General features: G+C 34.4%; 1 protein-coding gene across 1 annotated transcript in view; it reads left to right on the top strand.

Annotated features, from left to right (window-relative positions):
* KIF21A (kinesin family member 21A) overlaps positions 1-25937 on the top strand; it is a gene marked incomplete at both ends in the record, with an annotated part of 166022 nt that overhangs the window by 119460 nt on the left and 20625 nt on the right. Inside the window, 13 exons of the mRNA XM_079715363.1 lie at positions 434-633; positions 1747-1854; positions 5105-5173; positions 5269-5483; positions 5628-5781; positions 11850-12044; positions 12465-12566; positions 13272-13437; positions 13918-13938; positions 19131-19191; positions 19566-19620; positions 21887-22098; positions 24473-24580. Coding sequence (XP_079571489.1) covers positions 434-633; positions 1747-1854; positions 5105-5173; positions 5269-5483; positions 5628-5781; positions 11850-12044; positions 12465-12566; positions 13272-13437; positions 13918-13938; positions 19131-19191; positions 19566-19620; positions 21887-22098; positions 24473-24580 — 1666 coding nt within the window. The remainder of the gene's footprint in view (positions 1-433; positions 634-1746; positions 1855-5104; positions 5174-5268; positions 5484-5627; positions 5782-11849; positions 12045-12464; positions 12567-13271; positions 13438-13917; positions 13939-19130; positions 19192-19565; positions 19621-21886; positions 22099-24472; positions 24581-25937) is intronic.

The raw sequence follows: 25937 nt of genomic DNA, 5'->3' as shown, positions 1-25937 counted from the left end.
TATTTAATTCAAATTAAAGTTCAAACTAAATTGTCAAAATAGATTTTTATCCTGTCTTCCTTTACAAGAAAAAAAATAATATTAGAAGTCACATTAAATGTTAATTTGTCCCATTATGTTAAATATTACTGTTTATTTTGTTTTTTCATGCTGGTACCTGTCTAGGCTATTTAATAATTTTTTTCCCAAAGTTGTGGCTAATTGTTTTAATGCCATGATTTATGCTGGGAACTTTTTTAAAATTAAAATGATAAAAACTTCAATAATTGTTAAATAAGAGTAGATATTAAAAGGTAGAGTGATTGAAAGGCATGCTGGACTCCTGAGGTTTGTATTTAGGAGGTAGTTCTTGTCTAAGGTCATGAGTTGTAAATCTGTGAAATAAAAATCTGTGTCTCACACAAACAAATACAAATATTGTTTGGTCATTTAGGCTCAGTGGAATCTTACTCAGAAGAAAAAGCAAAAAAAGTTAGGTCTGAATATGAAAAGAAACTGCAAGCCATGAATAAAGAACTGCAGAGACTTCAGACAGCTCAAAAAGAGCATGCAAGGTTGCTTAAAAATCAGTCCCAATATGAAAAGCAATTGAAGAAATTACAGCAGGATGTGATGGAAATGAAAAAAACAAAGGTATTGATTATATTTTCCATTAACGGTAGATGTTGGTGATGCTTGTGTATTTTGGGACCAAAAAAAATTATTGTGGTTCTTCCTGTATTCAATAAAATGTAATCCAGTCTTAGAAATGATACACTTCCTTTTGGCAGTTAGAAGTTGTTTCCTATAGTCATCCATAGTCAAAGTCTTTCTTTGGAGTAGCTGAAAATCATGTGGTCAACAGGGCTTCTCTGACTTTAAAAACAAAACAAAACAAAACTCTTATACAAACTTAACAAAAGTATAAAATGTTTAAAACATGCAAGAAAGCACAGATAATAACATAATGAACAATATATCCCCTGTCTAGGTTAAGGTATTAAACATTGCCGATATGCAGAAAGCTTCCTATATATCTCTTCTTGATCAAATTCTCTTTTCCCTGAGAGGTAACAACTATCTTGAATTTGGTGTTTATCATTCCCATGCATAGAAAAGTACAAGTTTTCTTCCCTTGACCAGAGAGTGTATGTGAATTCTAATCTGTTACTGTTTTTGTGGTGGAACAGATTATTCTTAACTTTTGGCATGAAAATCAATGTTGTTTCCTTAAAATAGGAAATGTGGAAATGATTTAAGAAGTAGATTATTATGTTGTGTAGTTGCTGATGACAGCAAAAATAGCTAAAATAGCTAGGTGCTTACTATGTGCCAGGCACTGTTATAAGCACAGTGCAGGTATTAACTCATTGAATTCTCAGAGGAATCCAATCCCATAGAACTATTACCTGCATTTTATAGATGAGAAAACCAGTCTAGAGTTGTTAAGTAGCTTGTTCAACGTCACACAGCTACTGATAATAAGTTAGATAACAAAAAATCGTTCAAGTTATAGAACAGCTGGACATTGAATATAAAAAGCATATAACACTAAGCAATTTGAGAGAAGTATGTTAGAAATGTATTAGAAATATAAATATATTAATCTTACAAAAATAAGAATTGACCATTTAATGTGTAGCAAAACTCCACATTTTTTTCTTGCTAAATATTCAGAATCCTAAGAACATTTTTCCATACATGTGATTTATTTAATGCATATTGTGATAGGGTAATCACAATAGATGTATTTACCTAATATTTTAGGTTCGCTTAATGAAACAAATGAAGGAAGAACAAGAAAAAGCCAGATTGACAGAGTCTAGAAGAAACAGAGAGATTGCTCAATTAAAAAAGGATCAACGTAAAAGAGATGTGAGTGGACTTTAACTCTCAGTTATGTAAGAATATTGTACATCAACAAGATTGTTCAATAAATGAAAGAAATTTTTTGATAACTTTAGTAAATACAGGTTAAGGACAATAAATAAGCATTTTATAATTTGGCATTTATTATAGTATGTGGATTATAGTAATTCCATATAAAAGTTTATGAAAAACACTATAATATTATTATAAATTTTATTGGAGGTGTATTTCCTAGATGATCAGATGGAAGAAAATGGCAAATAATGACTTTATTTCTAGGGAGACCAAGGAAGTAGTTGCAGTATTATATAAGATAGTAATTTTAAGATGGTTCCAAAGACAGCTTCCACTAGAGATTTTTATAAATGTTCCTGGAATAATAACCAGGCTTCACTAGAAGAGGCTTTACTAAGGGCTATAAAAATTTTCATATTCTTTGACCCAAGAATTCTGCTTCCATGAACTCAGACTAAGTAAATAATTTAAACTAAGACAAATTACTTTACAGTCTGTTAAAATCTTCACTTTAGGGTTATTTGTAGTAATGAAAACAGTAAAATCAACTAAGATGTGTGTCAGTAAGGGTAACAGTTAAATAAATTATAGTTCATCCCATTTAAAAGGTGGTTATTCATCCATTAAAAATTAGGATTTGGAAACTGCATAGTAAAATGAAAAATGACTATGATTTCACATTAAGGGTAAAGTAACATTTTATATATGCGTGCTTGTTTACAATGAGGGAAAAATTTGAAGGATACATATCAATATGCTAAATGTGGTTGTATTAGGGTTATAGGTTATAGTTGATTGGATTTTTTTCTTTCCAAAGTTTTGGCAATATAGTTATTTCTTATGACATTTTTTTCTTAAAAAAAGAAGCCATCACCTTCCTGTCCACAATATCAGTTAGGTTTCAGCCCTTGTTCTTTTTTTCTCACCAACTTTTTATAAATTCTCCCTGAAGAAAACATAAACATACAGGATATTTTAGAAAATAGAAATCTACTTTGGGGGGTAAAGAGGAAATTAAGGGGATAGAGAAGAGTGAGCAATGAGATAGAAAAGTAGATATTTTAGCCAGATGACTCCCATATTTATGACTGTATTTATTTATTTATTTTCCAAGGATATTAATGTATTTTAATAATCAGTCTATTTTATCACTTTCAATTCCTGGGCATTTTAGATCTTGTTTATACCAATACGTTCCTACTGAAATCAAGTAGAAGCACATTTTAACATATTGTCTAGTGGGGTTTTTTTCTGTTTTTTTTTAAAAAACAGAGAAAATTTATATGCCATAAAGTTCACTGTTTTAAACTATACAATTCAAGATTTTAGTATATTCACAAGTTTGTGCAACAATCACCACTCTAATTCCAGAACATTTTTATAATTCCAAAAAGAAACCCCATACCCATTAGCAATCACTCTCCATTCCTCCCTGGCTCTTAATCTACTTTCTGTCTATGGATTTGCTTATTCTAGACATTTTATATAAATGGAATCATACAATATGTAGCCTTTTGTGTCTGGTTTCTTTCATTTTAGCATGTTTTCAAGGTTCATCCATGTTATAGCATGTATCAGTAGTTCATTCCTTTTTTTTTTTTTTTTTTTTTTTTTTTTGCGGTACGCGGGCCTCTCACTGTTCTGGCCTCTCCCGTTGCGGAGCACAGGCTCCGGACGTGCAGGCTCAGCGACCATGGCTCACGGGCCCAGCCGCTCCGCGGCATGTGGGATTTTCCCGGACCGGGTCACAAACCCGCGTCCCCTGCATCGGCAGGCAGACTCTCAACCACTGCGCCATCAGGGAGGCCCAGTAGTTTGTTCCTTTTTATGGCTGTATGTATAGAGCACATTTTGCTAATCCATTCTTCGATTGGCTGGCATTTAGGTTGTTTTGACTTTTGGGCTATTTATTTTGTTTTTAATGAAAACTTTTGAGTAACAGGAATAATTTCCTTATAATGTATGCTACCTATTTCTTTATTACTAATTCATATGATGTATAGAGAGATCAATATTGAACAATTAACTCCTGGGATTGAACTTTTGAATCTTATCCACAACATATGATGTCTCTGTTCTGTTATAAAGATCTGAGGCTGGCTAATCACATACAAAGCTACCATTTCAGATGTTCTCCTACCTTTAATTTGTTGCTTTGTGTGCATATTCAACTCCTGTATATGTTGTTTCTTGCAATATTCAACTTTGAACACTTAGAGAACCAAATATGTTTGTACATCATACAAAAAAATATGAATGAGCTTGAGATTTGATTTTTAATATGAAGAGATTAAATGTAGTAAGAAGGTTAAAACTATAGGTTAATTCTAGTTTTTGATAGTTCATTTAAAAAAAGATTTATTAACTTTACTTCTATGTCTATTATTGTATAGGCAATTAAGATATGTCAGTGATAAGATAGATTCTTTTTCTCAAAGAATTCCCATCTGATAACATAAGAATGTGTATAAACTTGAGATGTGTCATCTCTTTGAATTTGGGATACAGAACATGGAGAGTTATTTGTTACATCACAGAATTAAAGTCCTAGAAGAGACATTTGTGATCAAGGCTATCTGTGATCAAGACTATTGTGATCAAGATTATTTCCTAAATTATATCCCTAGAAAGTGGCTTAAAATAATTAATAATTAATTGTCTTTATCATATAGACTACCTAAAAAACAAATTTGTAGCCAGTTTGTTTTATTGTCCAACAATAAAACATTTATTTCCAATGTTATTTGGAAATAACATTTCCAAAGTTACTATAAAGTGCTAATACAATTAATATATATTCTCCCTATGTTTAAAATAGTTTATAACTACTGTATATATGATAAGATGCTTCTATTGAAAATATTCTAAACTGTGTTTCTTCCTAATCACGCCTTAGCCAGCAACCAAAACAAAATGTCCTGCAAAACTGAAATGAGGCAATATTTGTAAAGCGTTTAGAAAAGTATTTGTATATAGTGAGCCCTATATTAGTGTTTGTTAAATAAAAGTATGTGTCACAGAGATAAGTTTTTATTTTCAGAGAGAAATGGCTATATAAGTATGCCTTTGTGTTTATTGGAATAAAATATCTATATCTGTAGTAATGGGTGCAAGCTGTTAGCTCAGATACTGCTAAGAACCCTTACAGTTCCCAGTGGAATGGGGAAACATGTTAATGCAGGAGTAGGAAGCATTATATCTTTCAGTTTCCTATTTTAACTTATTCAATATTATTTTATAGCATCAACTTAGACTTCTAGAAGCCCAAAAAAGAAACCAAGAAGTGGTTCTTCGTCGCAAAACAGAAGAGGCAAGTTGACTATTTGGAGGAAACATTCTGGCTTTGAGATAAATGATGTATTTCTATAGACTAAGAGCATGAGTCAACCTCTATTCCTATTTCAGGTTACAGCTCTTCGTCGGCAAGTAAGGCCCATGTCAGATAAAGTGGCTGGGAAAGTCACTCGGAAGCTGAGCTCATCTGATACCCCTGTTCAGGACACTGGTTCCAGTGCAACCACCATAGAAACAGATGCATCAAGGGCTGGAGCCCAGCAGAAAATGAGAATTCCTGTGGCAAGAGTCCAGGCCTTACCAACACCCACGACAAATGGAACCAGGTCAACATGATTCTTCTGTTCCTCCTGACATAATCTTTGCATTACTGAATGTTGGACTTAAATGAAAAACAGCTCATTATTTGGCAGTACATAATCAAATAAGCACATAAGTAACTATGTTTGTCTGTTTTTATATGATTCTAGAAAAAAATATCAGAGGAAAGTATTGACAGGCCGAATGTTTACTTCTAAGACAGCTCGCATGAAGTGGCAGCTTCTTGAACGCAGGGTCACAGACATCATCATGCAGAAAATGACTATTTCCAATATGGAGGCTGATATGAATAGGCTCCTCAAGGTGTGGAAAATAGAAAATAGATATGCTCTCCTTTAGCTGTTAATTTTTGTTTTCTAAATTTGTTCCCTGGGTAAATTGAATACTTGCCAAGTTTTTCTTTGTGGGGGGGGTTGCATTGTATATGAATACATGAATGCCATTTCTTTCTTTTTTTTAATTTATTTTTTTATAAAGCAGCTTCTTATTAGTCATCAGTTTTATACATATCAGTGTATACATGTCAATCACAATCGCCCAATTCATCACACGACCATCCCCACCCAACTCGTGACTTTCCCCCGTTGGTGTCCATGCATTTGTTCTCTACATCTGTGTCTCAACTTCTGCCCTGAAACCGGTTCATCTGTACCATTTTTTTGGTTTCTACATACATGCGTTAATATACGATATTTGTTTTTTTCTTTCTGACTTACTTCACTCTGTATGACAGTCTCTAGGTCCATCCGCGTCTCAACAAATGACCCAATTTCGTTCCTTTTTATAGCTGAGTAATATTCCATTGTGTATATGTACCACTACTTCTTTATCCATTCGTCTGTTAATGGGCATGTAGGTTGATTCCATGACCTGGCTATTGTAAATAGTGCTGCAATGAACATTGGGGTGCATGTGTCTTTTTGAATTATGGTTTTCTCTGGGTATATGCCCAGTAGTGGGATTGCTGGATCATATGGTAATTTTATTTTTGGTTTTTTAAGGAACCTCCATACTGTTCTCCATAGTGGCTGTATCAATTTACATTCCCACCAACAGTGCAAGAAGGTTCCCTTTTCTCCACACCCTCTCCAGCGTTTGTTGTTGTAGATTTTCTGATGATGCCCATTCTAACTGGTGTGAGGTGATACATCATTGTAGTTTTGATTTGCATTTCTCTAATAATTAGTGATGTTGATCAGCTTTTCATGTGCTTCTTGGCCATCTGTATGTCTTCTTTGGAGAAATATCTGTTTAGGTCTTCTGCCCATTTTTGGATTGGGTTGTTTCTTTCTTTAATATTGAGCTGCATGAGCTCTTTATATATTTTGGAGATTAATCCTTTGCCCGTTGATTCGTTTGCAAATATTTTCTCCCATTCTGAGGGCTGTCTTTTCGTCTTGTTTATGGTTTCCTTTGCTGTGCAAAAGCTTTTTTTTTTTTTTTTTTTTTTTTTTTTTTTTTTTTTTTTTTGCAGTACATGGGCCTCTCACTGTTGTGGCCTCTCCCGTTTCAGAGCACAGGCTCTGGACATGCAGGCTCAGTGGCCATGGCTCACGGGCCAAGCCGCTCTGTGGCATGTGGGATTTTCCCAGACCGGGGCAAGAACCTGTGTCCCCTGCATCGGCAGGCAGACTCTTAACCACTGCGCCACCAGGGAAGCCCTGTGCAAAAGCTTTTAAGTTTCATTAGGTCCCATTCGTTTATTTTTGTTTTTATTTCCATTACTCTAGGAAGTGGATCAAAAAAGATGTTGCTGTGATTTATGTCAAAGAGTGTTCTTCCTCTGTTTTCCTCTAAGAGTTTTATAGTGTCCAGTCTTACATTTAGGTCTCTAAGCCATTTTGAGTTTATTTTTGTGTATGGTTAGGGAGTGTTCTAATTTCATTCTTTTACGTGTAGCTGTCCAGTTTTCCCAGTGCCACTTATTGAAGAGACTGTCTTTTCACCATTTTATATCCTTGCCTCCGTTGTCATAGATTAGTTGACCATGGGCTCGTGGGTTTATCTCTGGGCTTTCTATCTTGTTCCATTGATCTATGTTTCTGTTTTTGTGCCACTACCATTTGGTCTTGATTACTGTAGCTTTGTAGTATAGTCTGAAGTCAAGGAGTCTGATTCTTCCCGCTCCGTTTTTTTCCCTCAAGACTGCTTTGGCTATTCAGGGTCTTTTGTGTCTCCATACAACTATTAATATTCTTTGTTCTAGTTCTGTAAAAAAATGCCATTGGTAATTTGATAGGGATTGCATTGAATCTGTAGATTGCTTTGGGTAGTATAGTCATTTTCACAATATTGATTCTTCCAATCCAAGAACATGGTATATCTCTCCATCTGTTGGTATCATCTTTAATTTCTTTCATCAGTGTCTTATAGTTTTCTGCATACAGGTCTTTTGTCTCCCTAGGTAGGTATATTCCTAGGTATTTTATTCTTTTTGTTGCAATGATAAATGGGATTGTTTCCTTAATTTCTCTTTCAGATTATTCATCATTAGCATATAGGAATGGAAGAGATTTCTGTGCATTAATTTTGTATCCTGAAACTTTACCAAATTCATTGATTAGCTCTAGGAGTTTTCTGGTGGCATTTTTAGGATTCTGTATGTATAGTATCATGTCATCTGCAAACAGTGACAGTTTTACTTCTTCTTTTCCAATTTGTATTACTTTTATTTCTTTTTCTTCTCTGATTGCCATGGCTAGGACTTCCAAAACTATGTTGAATAATAGTGGTGAGAGTGGACATCCTTGTCTTGTTCCTGATCTTAGAGGAAATGCTTTCAGTTTTTCACCATTGAAAATGATATTTGCTGTTGGTTTCTCGTATATGGCCTTTATTATGTTGAGGTACGTTCCCTCTATGCCCACTTTCTGGAGAGTTTTTATCATAAATGGGTGTTGAATTTTGTCAAAAGCTTTTTTCTGCATCTATTGAGATGATCATATGGTTTTTCTTCTTCAATTTGTTAATATGGTGTATCACATTGATTGATTTGCGTATATTGAAGAATCCTTGCACCACTGAGATAAATCCCACTTGATCATGGTGTATGCTCCTTTTAATGTGTTGTTGGATTCTGTTTGCAAGTATTTTGTTGAGGATTTTTGCATCTATATTCATCAGTGATATTGGTCTGTAATTTTCTTTTTTTGTAGTATCTTTGTCTGGTTTTGATATCAGGGTGTTGGTGCCCTCATAGAATGATTTTGGGAGTGTTCCTTCCTCTGCAATTTTTTGGAAGTGTTTGAGAAGGATGGATGTTAACTCTTCTCTAAATGTTTGATAGAATTCACCTGTGAAGCCATGTGGTCCTGAACTTTTGTTTGTTAGAAGTTTTTTTTTTTTTTTTTTTTTGCAGTACACGGTCCTCTCACTGTTGTGGCCTCTCCCATTGTGGAGCACAGGATCCGGACACACAGGCTCCGTGGCCATGGCTCACGGCCCCAGCCGCTCTGCGGCATGTGGGATCTTCCCAGACCGGGGCACGAACCTGTGTCCCCTGCATCGGCAGGCGGACTCTCAACCACTGCACCACCAGGGAAGCCCTGTTGGAAGATTTTTTAATCACAGTTTCAATTTCATTAGTTGTGATTGGTCTGTTCATATTTTCTCTTTCTTCCTGGTTCAGTCTTGGCAAGGTATACCTTTCTAAGAATTTGTCCATTTCTTCCAGGTTGTCCATTTTATTGGCATAGAGTTGCATGTAGTAGTCTCTTAGGATGCTTTGTATTTCTGCAGTGTCTGTTGTAACTTCTCCTTCTTCATTTCTAATTTTATTGATTTGAGTCCTCTCCCTCTTTTTCTTGATGAGTCTGGCTAATGGTTTATCAATTTTGTTTATCTTCCCAAAGAACCAGCTTTTAGTTTTATTGATCTTTGCTATTGTTCTCTTTGTTTCATTCCATTGATTTCTGCTCTGATCTTTATGATTTCTTTCCTTCTGCTAACTTTGTGTTTTGTTTGTTCTTTTTGCTCTAGTTCCTTTAGGTGTAAGGTTAGATTGCTTACTTGAGATTTTTCTTGTTTCTTGAGGTAGGCTTGTATAGCTATAAACTTCCCTCTTAGAACTGCTTTTGCTGCATCCCATAGGTTTTGGATTGTTGTGTTTTCATTGTCATTTGTCTCTAGGTATTTTTTGATTTCCTCTTTGATTTCTTCAGTGATCTCTTGGTTATTTAGTAATGTATTGTTTAGCCTCCATGTGTTTGTGTTTTTTACTTTTTTTTCCCTGTTATTCATTTCTAATCTCGTAGTGTTGTGGTCAGAAAAGATGCTTGATATGATTTCAATTTTCTTAAATTTAGTGAGGCTTGACTTGTGACCCAAGATGTGATCTATCCTGGAGAATGTTCTGTGCACACTTGAGAAGAAAATTTAATCTGCTGTTTTTGGATGGAATGTCCTATAAATATCAGTTAAATCTGTCTGGTCTATTGTGTAATTTAAAGCTTCTCTTTCCTTTTTTGTTTTCATTTTGGATGATCTCTCCATTGGTGTAAGTGAGGTGTTAAAATCCCCCACTATTATTGTGTTACTGTTGATTTCCTCTTTTATAGCTGTTAGCAGTTGCCTTATGTATTGAGGTGCTCCTATGTTGGGTGCATGTATATTTATAATTGTTATATCTTCTTCTTGGATTGATCCCTTGACCATTATGTAGTGTCCTTCCTTGTCTATTGTAACATTCTTTATTTTAAAGTCTATTTTATCTGATACGATTATTGCTACTCCAACTTTCTTTTTATTTCCATTTGCTTGGAATATCTTTTTCCATCCCCTCACTTTCAGTCTGTATGTGTCCCTAAATCTCAAGTGGGTCTCTTGTAGACAGCATACATATAGGTCTTGTTTTTGTATCCATTCAGCAAGCCTGTGTCTTTTGGTTGGAGCATTTAATCCATTCACGTTTAAGGTAATTATCGATATGTATGTTCCTATGATCATTTTCTTAATTGTTTTTGGTTTGTTTTTGTAGGTCCTTTTCTTGTCTTGTCTTTCCCACTTAGAGAAGTTCCTTTAGCATTTGTGGTAGAGCTGGTTTTGTGGTGCTGAATTCTCTTAGCTTTTGCTTGTCTGTAAAGCTTTTGATTTCTCCATCGAATCTGAATGAGATCCTTGCCATGTAGAGTAATCTTGGTTGTAGGTTCTTCCCTTTCCTCACTTTAAGTATATCATGCCACCCCCTTTTGGCTTGTAGTTGCTGCTGAGAAATCAGCTGTTAACCTTATGGGAGTTCCCTTGTATGTTATTTGTTGGTTTTCCCTTGCTGCTTTCAGTACTTTTTCTTTGTCTTTAATTTTTGCCAGTTTGATTACTGTGTGTCTTGGTGTGTTTTTCCTTGGGTTTATCCTGTATGGGACTCTCTGTGCACCTGGACTTGGATAGCTATTTCCTTTCCCACATTAGGGAAGTTTTTGACTATAATCTCTTCAAATATTTTCTGTGGTCCTTTCTCTCTCTCTTCTCCTTCTTGGACCCCTATAATGTGAATGTTGTTGCATTTAATGTTGTTCCAAAAGTCTCTTAGGTTGTCTTCATTTCTTTTCATTCTTTTTTCTTTATTCTGTTCCACAGCAGTGAAGTCCACCATTTTTTCTTCCAGGTCACTTATCTGTTCTTCTGCTTCAGTTATTCTGCTATTCATTCCTTCTAGTGTAGTTTTCATTTCAGTTATTGTATTGTTCATCTCTGTTTGTTTGTTCTTTAATTCTTCTAGTTCTTTGTTAAACATTTCTTGCATCTTCTCGCTCTTTGCCTCCATTGTTTTTCCGAGGTCCTGGATCATCTTCACTATCATTATTCTGAATTCTTTTTGTGGAAGGTTGCCTATCTCCACTTCATTTAGTTGGTTTTCTGTGGTTTTATCTTGTTCCTTCATCTGGTACATAGCCCTCTGCTTTTCATCTTGTCTGTCTTTCTGTGATTGTGGTTTTTGTTCCACAGGCTGCAGGATTGTAGTTCTTCTTGCTTCTGCTCTCTGCCCTCTGGTGGAAGAGGCTATCTCCATTTCTTTTTTTTTAATTGTGGTAAGATCAGATACCATGAGAGCTACCCTCTTAACACATTTTTAAATGTACAGCACAATGTTGTTAGCTATAAGCACAATGTTGTAAAGAAGAGTTCTATAACTTACTCATCTTGCATAACTGAAACTTTATATCCACTGAACAGCAGATCCCATTTCCTCCTCCCCCCAGCCCTTGGTAGCCATCATTCTATTTACTGCTTCTATGAGTGTGACTATTTTAGTTTCCTCATATAAGTGTAATCCTGCAGTATTTGTCCTTCTGTTAACTCATTTCATTTGGCATAATATTCTCAAGGTCCTAGATGAAAATAATTTCTTAAAATCCAATCTGTTTTCTCAATAGCAAAGGGAAGAACTCACAAAAAGACGAGAGAAACTTTCAAAAAGAAGGGAAAAGATAGTCAAGGAAAATGGAGAGGGAGATAAAAATGTGGTTACCATCAATGAGGAGATGGAGTCATTAACTGCTAATATAGATTATATCAATGACAGTATTTCTGAATGTCAAGCCAACATCATGCAGATGGAAGAAGCAAAGGTTTGTAACTAAAAAAATGTTTAATGACTTAATAAGAAGTATTTTTGTATTTTTCGTCATTAAAAACACTTTCAATTTTTATATGAAGAGATTTTCTATCTATGGTTTAATGTGATTCTTAGGTTTTGCATGTATACCACACCCTGCCTGCTTTCCATTTCTGTGCGTATTTTGTGATATTATTATTGTTTACACAAGACCTATAATTTATTAATCAACCTTGAGTTCTTAACTGCTCAAATGTCTTGTCTTTTAAACTAGACCATATGTTTCTTGGAGTAGGGATCATATTTTATACTTTTCTGAGGAGTCACATTTGCTAATCCAATAAAATCATATAAATGCATGAAACAATGGCTTTGTCTCTGTTAAATACGTTCAGCTCAAGGTAAGGATACATTATATGTTGGTTTGATGTAGGAAGAAGGAGAAACGTTGGATGTCACTGCAGTCATTAATGCTTGTACACTTACAGAAGCCAGATACCTGCTAGATCACTTCCTGTCAATGGGCATCAATAAGGTAAATTCTAACTACACTATTATTGAAAACCTAAGCTTTGGTTAATTCATTGCAATTTTGCTTATCTTTCCCTAGTGGCCCTTTCCTTTGTAATAAGGAGGACGATTCTTTTTAAATAGAAAGTGTTCCTTTTACCTTTCCTTAGAGTTAAGAAAACTCAACAGTATTTACATCAATTCCATTAGCTTCTCATCTATTGTGCTTGTGTATTAGAACAGGTAAACAACTTAAAGAATAAATAATTTCTTTTTCACTTTAACAAAGAAAAAGTTAAAAGAAAAATCAAGAAAAATCTCTTAGGGTGCTCAAAAAAAAAAAATCAGAAAGGAAAAAATACAGTTGCACTCTCCTTATCTTCAGAAACTTCTGCCTAAATGTTAAAGGTGATAATTTCTGACTCACCTTTTTTCCCACGTTGAGACTGTGCTAGACCTTTAATGGTTTGTTCTCTCACTTAATCCTCACAATGTGGAAGGAAGTAAGAATTATTCATATCATTTGAATATTTGGAAACTGAGAATTGGGAAGATAAGGTAACTTGCTCAGGGTCAGTGAGCTTGCAAGTGCAGGAGCTGGGATGAATCGAGATCTATTTAATGTCAAAGTCCATACATCATATGCATTTGCTATATGATACAGATCTTTGTGTGGTAGATTCTGTTTTGTATGATCTAAGATAATTTTTTTTGGGGGGGGGTGTTATAGGGTCTTCAGGCTGCCCAGAAAGAGGCTCAAATTAAAGTACTTGAAGGTCGGCTTAAACAAACGGAAATAACCAGTGCTACACAAAACCAGCTCTTATTCCATATGTTGAAAGAGAAAGCAGAATTAAATCCTGAGCTAGATGCTTTACTAGGTCATGCTTTACAAGGTAATTTGGATTAAATTTTAGTTAAATAAATTGCATGGTAACTTTGCTCTTTGAGTATGCTATACACTACCTTTTTTCCCTATAGCTTGACTGAATAGATGCTATATTTATGCTTTTGATAATTATTCCTGCTTTAATTTGCATGTATAAATTTTGGGGGATGTAATTATTGTCATTGCAATAAATGATTAGCAACTTAAAAAGGCTTACTTAGCATTATTAAGCAATTAGTTTTTATGAATAAATAAGATCAACCATGCTTCTGAATTGGTTGTTTAAATTACTTAAAGTATTAACCAAGTTTCATTACTTTATATATCTAACTGCCTTAAAAAATAAATTTATAAGTGTTTGCTATGGCATCTATTCTACATATCTTATAAATGATACATAATCTTGTTTTATATGAGAGTTCTTAACATTGGATTTGTTTTGATTGGAGTATTGCTTTTTGTTTCCTTTTTGCTGTTATTTACACAGATCTAGATAGCATACCATTAGGTAAGTATGTTTAGCTTTCTGTGTACCCTACAGCTGCATGAATTACTAATTGTTCATGTACACTAATTGTGGTACATCTTATTTAAAAATTTTTTATTGACAGCGAGCTGGTTTTTGCATGATCTTTTATGAAATGTATCTGTGACCACAAACATACTAAGTCTTTTGTCTTTCTTACACATTTTCTGATTTTTAAGTTCTTAGATGTTTAAAGAAGTATGTTAATTTTTCTATTTTATTATTTGAACTCCAGATTTGGTTCCAATTTCATAAGCCCCTCTTTCTTGTAGGAAAAAATGGAACATATATTCCTTTTTAATTTTTAAATCTATCTGTTAACTTGAATCTGTTGTTTTACCCTCATAAATAACTTTCAGTGTTATTTATCTTTTATATATATTTGTCTTTGGTTTATATTTCCTAGATTCTCAGCTGTTCTTAAGTTTTATAAAATTAAGCCACGTATATTTTAATATTGTAAATTGAATAAAACTATCCAAAGGATTTTATATGAACAGATTAAAACATTATTTATAATTATAATATTTTCAAGTTAGAGCTTTAGATATCACTGAGTATTGAGATTTTCGACATTTTCCCTTGCCACTACAACATTCATGTGAACTACACCCACTCATGAGTAATATCTATACTCCTAGTGGTTATATACATGAAGGATCAGGAGTATCAGTGTAATTTTATTACTTGCAATTTTCCTGAATGATTATTTTGGAGCAGTTTTTATTTAAAATTATTTCAAAATCTGATCTTAACTTTTTCTTTCTAATGACGCAGCTGTCAAAATTTTCTAATACTTATACTTGATGGAGAGGAATGTAACTGAAAGATTAAATGTAATTTCCTCTCTGGGTTATTAAAGTAAACATAACCTATGAATCTGAATTTATTTTAAACGATGCAAATAAAATACATGAGCTATTTGATTTTTTTTTTTTTTTTTTTTTTGCGGTACGCGGGCCTCTCACTGTTGTGGCCTCTCCCATTGCGGAGCACAGGCTCCGGACGCGCAGGCTCAGCAGTCATGGCCCACGGGCCTAGCCGTTCCACGGCATGTGGGATCTTCCTGGACCGGGGCACGAACCCATGTCCCCTGCATCGGCAGATGGACTCTCAACCACTGCGCCACCAGGGAAGCCCTATTTGATTTTTTTAGACGTTTACCCTGTGTGTTAAATCTCAAAATAGTATCTCCTTGAGATCAATTCCATAATACAGATATAGACAGGCTACATCTTTTATCCTGTTCAAGCTGTAACAAAGACAGGTAGAAAAAGGATTGGTTATATTAAGGAACCATGTTAGGCTGCCCAAATTTCTGAATTATAACCAGAATTTTTGCCATTCCATGTGTTACTAAGCATGTTTCTTTTCCTCTTCCTCCTCCTTCCTCTTGTTCTTCTCCCCCTCCTCCTCCTCTGACTTTTCTTTGTTCTTCTTCATCTTAGTGGCTCAATTTATAGTAATAAGTAAATTCTTATTTAAGTCCATTAGCTCTTTTAACTTGGAAGAAAAATGCAATGCCCTCTTTGATGTCCTTTAGCGCAGAAAATATTAAACTGCTATTTGATGTGCATTGTTACTTTTTCACAGCTTTCAAACAACTTTCAATTATCTGTAGCTTAAAGAAGGGTCAAAAGCAGAGAGGGGAAAGACATTCAGCTGATATAACCTGTGACTCATGGCATAAATTTTCCCTAAGGCCATAATCTAGACCAGAGGTGCTTGGAAGAAAAGCACAGAAGGAGGAAAACATGGAAATTAAATACACAGAAACTAGACGGTCATATTATATTCATTGCTTTAAAAAATATTTATTTAGTTTCAATTTATCTCAACTTTGGGCTGGGTGCTAGGATTCAAAGATAAATAAGACACAGAATCTTGCCCTCATGGACTTGATACCTTGCTGAGGGTGACAGACCATGAACAGATTATGATACATTGCAGAGAGGGCAGAGATTGAGATATGTACAGGGAATCATGGGAACACAGAATGGGGCTACCCAACAAGAATGAAGGAGTTGATGAAGGCCTTCTGGAGGGGGTGAAATTTGAGCTGAAACATAAATGAAGAAAAAGATTTAGCCAGGCAAGAGACAAGGTAGAAAGGGGCTAGGCAGAAGAGTCACTCTGAGCAGGGAGTAAGTTAAAAGTTGGACATTTAGCCAAAATATTGTATGCATGAGGACTTCAAACAGGTTGGTGCTCTGGAGCAACAAGTATGTGGTATAGGATGATGAACATAAGGCTAGAGGGGGAGCAAAGGCCGGTACTCCATGCTAATAGGCTTGTATTGTTATAGCCTTTGAAGAACATCTTTATTTTCCCCTTCTTTTTTCCCTACCTATATTGGTGTTCCTAGGATCTTTCCCTATGTTTGGAGATTTGCTAGAAGACTCAGGGGGCTCAGCATTTAGTTATATTCATGGCAAAGATTCATGAAAGCAATGTATGAAGGATACACAACAAGATTGTAAAGGAAAATGATGCAGATGGAGTCAGGAGGAATCCATGTCCAGGCTGCCTTATGCTCTCTCCCTCCCAGGAAACATCACACAGAATGCACTTTTCCCCCTGGAATGAAAATGCAACAACATGTGTGCATAGTTTACACCCAAGGAAGTCCATTAAACACTTAGCACCTGAGGTTTTTACTGGGAACTAGTCACATAGGCACGCTTTGTCTAGTATATACCAGAATTTCAGACTCCAGAAGGAAAGCAGGAGTTCTCAGCATAAGCCATATTGTTTGCACAAATGTTCTAGGTATAATGCACTTCCCTCACTAGTTAGCTGATGACTAGGGATACTCTGAGAGCCAAGTTTCAGATGACAGGTGAAGTCCAACCTTGCAAGGAGGCCTTTCTAAGGATAGTAGTCTCTGGGCTGCTATGTTAACTCTTTTCCGTACACTATATATATATATATATATATATATATATATATATATATATACACACACACACACACATACACATATACATACATATATACATATCTGTATACCTATATAAACTTTAAAAATGACTTTAATAGTAACTGTTTTGTTAACTTCTAGTGATGTGAGATTATGCAGCTGTGTACCGATATGTATGAACTTTAAAGCATTTCGCAGTTTTAACTCTCTGCTTTTAGCTTTAATGCTCAGTGATGAGAAAAGAAGCTGGTGTTGGGCTGGAATTATGTTCTTAGAGTTGAGAGTAGAGCAGTGAGGTGATGGCATGTCCTGCTGCCCAGATGGCTGTAGTGCTACAGACAAAGCTCAGTCCTGAAGAGGTGTCTAATTTGGTGAATGTCTGGGTGGAGGGTTGTATCCTTTGGCTAGATTGGTTATGTCAAACTGTAATTATCTCTAAATAAGGCATATATGCATATGCAGGAGCTAAGTAGTTTTTACTGAGCACTCATATGATGTTTAATATACCAACTTTTTTCATCACTCCCTACAAAAAAATTACTAGTCAATCTTAGCCTGCTTTTATACATGGCAAAATAAAGACTAGATTTGTCATTTCTTTACATTTTCTATGTTATTGACTAATTCAGTCACCTTAGCACTCAATTATCCTTTCTGTGAAACACATCTTCCAGCCTGCAAGCGTGGGCTTTGAGATACACATTGCCTTCAAGACCACCATTTTGCTCATTTCAGAAAGTAAACTCCCTTTGTGTGGGTCCTAGATGGGCTCCATTTAAGATAATGCTATCAAGTATTACTGAATTTCTATTGAAGTGTCTGCTAAACAGTGAGGAAGAATGGGAGCATCTGAGAAAGGAATTAGTTGATTTATGAGCATAATCCACCTGTATGATATAAAAGTAAAAGTTAGAGGGGGATGAATGCTGTATATTTTTCATTGACATATATATAATTATTTTTTAATATTTTATTTATTTATTTTCCTTTTTTTTTTTGGCTGCATCGGGTCTTAGTTGCAGCACACGGGATCTTTGTTGAGGCACAAGTGATCTTTTCATTACAGTGCACGGTCTGCTTGGGTTTCTCTCTAGTTGCAGCGCCTGGGCTTCTCTAGTTGTGGTGTGTGGGTTTTCTCTCTCTAGTTGTGGCACACGGGCTCCAGGGCACGTGGGCTCTGTAGTTGTGGTGCCTGGGTTCCAGAGCACATGAGCTCTATAGTTTGCGGCAGGCAGGCTCTCTTGTTGAGGCGCACGAGCTTGGTAGTTGTGGCGCACGGGCTTAGTTGCCCTGCGGCATGTGGGATCTTAGTTCCCTGACCAGGGATCAAACCCACATCCCCTGCATTGGAAGGCAGATTTTTTACCACTGGACCACGAGGGAAGTCCCCAACGTATACACTGTTGATAATATTGCCCTTAGTTTTGTGGAATGGCTTTATAATAAAATGTATAAGTTTTGAAAACTTGCACCTGTGTTAGGGGCTCACTGACATTTTAAATAATTTACTTTCAGTGGCTGTTTTATTTACTGACTTCCTACTAGTTTTATATGTTTGCTTTTTCCTCTCTTTTCATTAGTGTTCTACAGTTGTTCTGAAATAGCAGTGGTTTGTTTGTATTTATCTACAAAACTGTTGCATGGAAACCTGTAGTTTTAGTCTTTTATGTATATGTGAATGAGCTGCATGCTGATATGTAACTCCTGAATACCTTCACACACAAACATGCTCTCTCTCTACTTGAAAACAAAAATAAAAATAAAGGAAAATATATAAGTTGGAATACTGATAAAGTACAACAACTATGTTTATACCTATGTAGTTTTTGAAGTTGGCTTAGTACATTAAAGGGAGCGCATGCAGCATTTACTTTAATCTTGTGTTTTACTTAGTGGTTTTTCATACATGGGATAAATGGATGGTGTGGGATAAATACATACTCTGAAAAATATATAAATAATTATACATACTCTGATAAATACATGATCTCATTTCCATCCTGTGAATGCTGTTCTTTGTTTTATCATTCAACTAATAGCTTTCCTATTTTGAACATATTTTTCTCATCCTAGGACATATAATAAAAGGAGTTTCTTAGAAATATTTTTTTACATTTCTAATTTGATTCAGTTACTAAAACCAAAGTGCCCATATTGAGAGAACTTGGGCTGATGCTTATTATAGCATAGGGATTACAGTCATCATTCAAATTGTGACATGTGGATAATACTTACATTTTGGACATTTTTTTAGAAAATATAGAGGACAGCACTGATGAGGATCTACCTTTAAACAGCCCAGGATCAGAAGGAAGGTAAGAGAGGCTTTAGAAACTTAATAGATTTGATTTATTTCTGTAATATTTTTAATACTTTTATCCTGTGCATCAAAGAATTACCATAAAACAAATAATTTTGGATTTTATGGCTAAGTGAAGAGAACTAGAAACAGTAATATGGAAGCCAAACTAAGTAATGTTTAACCATCAAAAACTTTAAAATAAAAATACTGGGATATTTAAGGAAGGAAAATAGACTATTTTAATTAGTTTGTTTTGATTTTAAATATTGTCTTTCTGTGTTTTCTGTAGGCGTATAAATTTTTTTCCATACTTGTACTCATTAGAGGACATACAGTTTTCTATAAGTTCCCTTTTAATCATGTGGTTAATTACTTATTTGCACATAGCTCACTCTCTTCAGACCTTATGAAGCTTTGTGGTGAAGTGAAACCTAAAAACAAGGTAAGGAGAATTGAAAATACCAGGTAAACATTTTTTCTGCTGTTCTTTATTGTAACTATTAATCACATAGGCCTCAGGTTTGACTCTTAATAGGTCAGCAAGTAGGCATGCTTTTACCAAAGATTTCATGTGTAAGAAATTTAGTTCTTTATCATATTCCCCCTTGAAAAAAAATTATATTGAAAAATTGCTCCTTTGTGGAACTTGTAATTTACTGTATTCTTGTACTTTTTCTACTAGATAAGATATGATTATGGGAAACAATCCTTAAAAATAATTTAGATTGACAGGAGATTTTTGAAATTTTAACATTCTAGTATGTCCTTAAGTATTCTATATTTATTTTCTCTAACTATGTCTTGAAGTGGTTTGAATAGGCCAACTCTTAATCATCGTTTTGTATTGAAAATTGATGCTATAATGTATATTTGTGAAGCTTAAAAAAATAAAGGATACGTACTGTTAAATGAGTAAGAAACACATGGTATATGTCAGATTGAGTGTTGGTAACATTTGATACTAGATGAATTAACTAACTAAATATGTTTGAAAACAAAGAATTCTTGCAGTGCTTAGTAAATATTTGTTGAATGAATGTATGAAATCAGGACTCAAAAGAATAGTACTGTGCTAATGGACAGGATGGATTTAAGGCCCACAGTGGTTAGCCAGGTAATATAAATGAGTAATTTGGCTGGATGTAAGGTAATTAATAGGGATCATTATGATTACCTGAAGTGGACATGCTCCATCTAAAGCAAATAGCCATCACTCAACTACTGCTTATTTTTGCCATGATGGAATATGGGCCTAAGGCTACCAGATCCTCAACTTCTTAAAGAGAAGCTTTAAATATGGATTTTAATGGAGAATTTTCTTATCTTTAAAATACTGGGCTAGCCAACTGAAAAACGTCCCCAGTCTTTATGTATGGTCCTTGAGCTACTGGCTTGGTGACATGTGGTTTGTGTTTTATTATTCTAATTGACTAAGTAGAAGTTACCCAAACTCAAAGAAAACATTGTAGTATAGTTTGGATCCAGTCTTAAGTGGAGGAGAGAATCTCCTAAGGTAACTTGGTCTTTCAGGCCTTGTGAAAACCAGAGAGAAATGTGAAGTGGTAGCCTAAAGGTCATCTCCTAAAAAAAACCACTGTGGTTCGGAATTACCAAGAAAATGACTCAATTTGCAGTAGGGAGAACTGACAGGGTAAAAGGTTGGCCTGCAGGGCTTTCTCTTTCCAAAAGTTTTCTAGTATTATCTACCACTCCTTTTGAGCTGCAAAGATGCCTAAAAGGTTCTCATATTATTTATTTTTCACTCATTGAAAAAGTGAAGTTGAGTATATATATTAAATAGGTATTTACCAGCACTATGTTAAATGCAGGGGATACAAAGTTGAATAAAACAGGTTGTCTGCCCTTTAGAGGTTTCTAATCTGGTAAACACCTTGATTATCTGTTAATACATTAGCGATAGCAGCCAACTCTAAGCATTAACAACAAGGTAGTCCCATTGGTTTTTCAGGAGTATGGAAGGGAATGCTTATGGTAAATTTAGATTCTAGGAAAATAACCTTCACCTGCCTCACCATGCTGCCAAAAGCTGGTATGGACTGGTAGTAGATATCCAGCAGGCAGATTAAACACCCAGTTAAAGCATCAGGGGGGCAGGGTCATAAAAAAGGAGAAACAGATGTAAAAATTGATAGTAAAATGAAATTAAAATTTATATTAAATAAATCATCTAAGCCTGGGAAACATCAGAATTTAGTTGAATGTCCCTGCAACTATCTTTTGGTTTAATTTCTTTCTTCTTTCTTTCTTTCTTTCTTTTTTTTTTTTTTAATGATATGTTGAGGGAGCTGGTGATGAATGGCAGGATAGCACAATAATATTGGAGGCAGATTGCCTGGTTTTGAATCTGGCTTTGCCACTTATTAGCTGTGTGACTTTGGACTTTTAGTTTCTCTGTGCCTCAGTTCTCTCATCTGTGAATTGGGATAATGATAGTATATACTAATATAGTAAAGTATTTAGAACAATTTCTGGCATACAATAGAAACGTTGGCTATTATTATGGCCTCTAAAGGTCTTATCTGGCTGTAGCTCTGGCTTGTCACTATCTTACGTGTTATGTTTGACACACTTGCTAGGAAAAGACACGCTAAATGTTTTACCTATTTCAAACTAATATTAAGTATCGCCTAATCATCTTCCCTGTGAAAATTTGCACATGATTGTTTTTCCTTCCATTCTCTGACTAGGCCCGAAGGAGAACCACTACTCAAATGGAATTGCTGTATGCAGATAGCAGTGAACTAGCTTCAGACACTAGTACAGGAGATGCCTCCTTGCCTGGCCCTCTTACACCTGTTGCAGAAGGGCAAGAGATTGGAATGAATACAGAGACAAGTACTTCTGCTAGGGAAAAAGAGCTCCCTCCCCCATCTGGCTTCCCTTCTAAGATAGGCAGCATGTAAGTCTGGCCCAGCTACACTAACTTCCTTTCTTTTGGCTTTTTTTTTTTTTTTAAATGCATGTTGCTAATTTCTTATTTCTATTTTTAAAAATTTATGTAAATAAGATCTCTAGTTTTCAAAGTAATTTCTGTTAGGTGTTGTGTCTCCTAATATTTGGACATTCAAAATAATTTAAATGAGATGTTCTTTGTTGAATTGCTTTGTCTTATTTCTAAGTTTTAGTGTCTTTCTTAAAGATTATAATTTTTATAAAGGCTGAGTTGTGAATTACAGACAAAATTTATTTAGAAACACCTAAACTAGATTAAAGTTATACCTATAAAACCATTATATAAAGCAGAAGCTTTAAAAATTCTTAAATTTACTCTAAATAACATTATATCCTAGTTCTAAGAGCCTGGTCAAGATAGTAAACCTTTGCTGACACTTTTAAAGAAAAATACAAATATCAGTTACAAATAATACATTTTGAATTTTCCTAATTCTTTGCCTTGAAGCACATTGCATGTCTGGGATGAGTGTACACACAAAGTATAAATATTGTATTATTAAAGGTTTGAAGGAGGAAATATTACCTCTCCTCTCTATGGTAATCTTAACAAAAAACATTCCATTCAAAACAAATCTTATTTAGAAATTTTTCATTATTATCTTGAGAACAAAGATTTCCCTACACAGGCCAGTGTGTGTTTGTGTGTGTGTGTGTATGTGTGTGTGTGTGTGTGTTTTGTTAGTTATATTAAAATTACATGAGTCATTCACTGGTAAAGATTTTTAATGGCTTTTTTCCAAACTAACTCTCACATGTGATCTAGCAAATGATCTATTGAATGAACACATCATTGCATTGGGAAATATTGCCAAAAAATGGTTCATACTATATGACTCTGTAAATAATAAAATATAACAAACTCCCCACCCTAACGTGAACATCTGTTTCCCATAACTTTCTTCATCTTATAAAGATATTTTCACTGTCTTCCATTCAGTAAGCCCATCTGCTACCTTTAGTTCCAAAGTTAGTTTTAATGACAGAACTATCTTGCATGTGCTTGAGGTGACTTATGTAATTAACTATTAGATTTGCTCTTAGAGATTGCTAACCAGTATAGCTTATGGCTTCAGTGCTTTTTTGATAAGATAACAGTAGAAGAAATGCTTTTGGTGAAGGTAGTGATATAGAACTGAGAACAGATTTTAGAGACTCCTATGTGTTCAGCATTTAGTCTATCAGATGAATAGAGACTTTTGGAACTTCAAGACTAAATCTATGACCTGGAATCCAGAATTCAGGTAATACCTTCTTTTTGCCCTTTTGTTTTTCATTTTAAAAATGTATCATTCATGACAGGTTGTAGAAAATGTCTTTTAGACACTGTCTCTTCACGTGACTTATTATCAAGTTTTCATAAATTAAGATGCTTGTGTAATTCTGTACAAATTTAAAAGTTGGTCATGTGCTTGGTGCAGTAACTCTTATATCCCATTACTACATGACTTCCATTGCATAAAGTAAAAGAATTTACTCAAGTGGGCCTTATGATTTAAATGATGCAGAACTTCTAAAATGTGATTTCCTCTAATTAGAAAAATCAGGCACATGAAGTTTAATTATGTTTAGTTTTCACTTTAAAATAGGAGTCATTGTAAGCCCATTCTGGGGATCCTGCTTGCTAATTCCTTAGTGGTTTTTTTCCTTATTAATAAAACTAGTCAAGGATAGCAAAAAATTCATTTTTTTCGATTAAAATTCATTACCACTGTACACAAAAATCAGTCTTAAATTGTTAATTACATAGCCACTATTGAACATTTAAAGTCTATAATAAAACAAAAATATTTTTAGTACTAAAATAGATATAGCTAACTAATACCTAAATACCAGGTAAGTAAAATGATTGTAGTTTTTTGTGATTACCTGTAGTATTCTTTTGTGACTGTGTAAATATTAATTCATTTAATCTCATTGTTTCTCATATTCTGATATTCTAATATTTTTGTTCTTGCAAAACTGTAAAGACATTTTTTCTTCAACTGAAGCAATTCTAATCAAACTTAAACACTTAATGTTTAAAATTAAAAAATTATTTTAGCTATTTGGCAGTATAGCATTGATGTTTACATTCAAAGATAATGGGCATGTATGTATTTGACAAAATTGCCAATTTAAAAATTAAATATATAGCTATCAAGCTCCCATTAATTAAAATAACTCATGTGATATTTTCCTTTCCTAGTTCTATTTCTTATTTCCAAATAATCTTTCTCAAGTTCCAGTTATTAATCTATTAAAAATTTAGGTTGACTATCTGCCAAAGTTATATGTATGTATTTAAAATTAGATGATTATAGAACCTTTCTCTCTCTTAGTTCCAGACAGTCATCTGTATCAGAAAAAAAGCTACCAGAGCCTTCCCCTGTAACAAGGAGAAAGGCGTATGAGAAAGGGGAAAAATCAAAGGTCAAGGAACAAAAACAGTAAGTTACCCATGCTTTTTATCTACTAGATTGTATAAAATGTCTGATGCACTTAGAAGCTAAAGCACAATAGCGAAATTATTTTCCATATTCAGACTGACTCTGGGATTGTGAGTGATTTGACTAATCAGGACAATCAAGTCCGCTGTTGGCTTGTATAAGTAGTCTAACTTTCTTGGTAACACATACCTGTAAATAAATTTGAGCACTTGTCCCCATTCATATAGTCTGATTTATTTTTCAATTATTTGTGCATATCATTTTGGAGTTAATATATCTTTGAGGAGAGGTTTATTAAAACTACAATTCAAATAGTCTTGTAGAAAGTTTTGCAATTAATTTTGACTGTCATCTGATAAAACTGACATTGATTTCACCTCTTTAAAGTGGTTAACAAAAATCTAGTGTTAGAAGATGTGTGATTTGTGCCATTTTCTTGCTGTTCTTTTATGTTTAAATTGGTATTATCCTTAATTTGTTTTTGTTGAAATATTTTAAAAGCTATTTGTGTGTTTTGTGAGCATTGGTTTACTTAATAGTACACAATATAATCTGATGGTCCACTTACGTGGGCATTTGTAAATTGCAACACCACAACACACAGTTATTAATGGGTTAGAGCCACTGTCACCTTTCTACCCTGTGGCACACTGAGATCTCCCTCAGGTCTCCTAAGGAGCTGCATATGGCAGGTAGATCTCTGACATGCTCTTGAGTAGGAATATCAATGCTAACCTATATTTAAGTATTGGTAAAGACAATTTATTTAACATAAAAATAATTATGAAAGAAGTTTTCATATATTTTCTGTACCCAAGTGGATGATCTTATACCATCCTCCTCCCTTGTACCAACATGCACAGTCTCTACTTTGACCACCGGTTTAGCTGACGTGAATGTCATGGAAGTTGCTCTTCTAATCATCCTTGATTCCTGTATTTAAAGATGTAATTTACCTGTTTCTACTGAATCGAATGTCTTAAGAATAAGCAGGAGATAGGGGATGGAGCAAATAAGTAATTTAAAAATAAATGAATGAATCAATTGAATAGGCAAATTCCTCTTAAACTCTCAGGGTCTCTTTCCTCATCTGTAAAGTGAACAACTTGCTCTCAACTCTAAAATTGTATAATTTTAAATTTGGCTTGCCTTATTTATACTGACTTTAGATTTTAGCAGACAGAACTTTTCCTTTAGTGCCATCTTGTGGCCAATGTAACAAGATTCAGTGGAAAAATAATTTTAATTAAATTCTTCAGAGTGCATTTTATCTTCTAAAAAAGGAACAGAGGAAGAAAGGAAGCAAGGAAGGAATTGTATAATGAAAAGCTTTTATTAAAAAGCATGTTTCTTACAA

The sequence above is a fragment of the Hyperoodon ampullatus genome (genome assembly GCF_949752795.1).
Source record: "Hyperoodon ampullatus genome assembly, chromosome: 11".
In the NCBI taxonomy this organism is placed as follows: Eukaryota; Metazoa; Chordata; class Mammalia; order Artiodactyla; family Ziphiidae; genus Hyperoodon; species Hyperoodon ampullatus.
The sequence above is the reverse complement of the archived record's forward strand: the minus strand, read 5'-3'. Positions and strand labels throughout refer to the sequence as shown.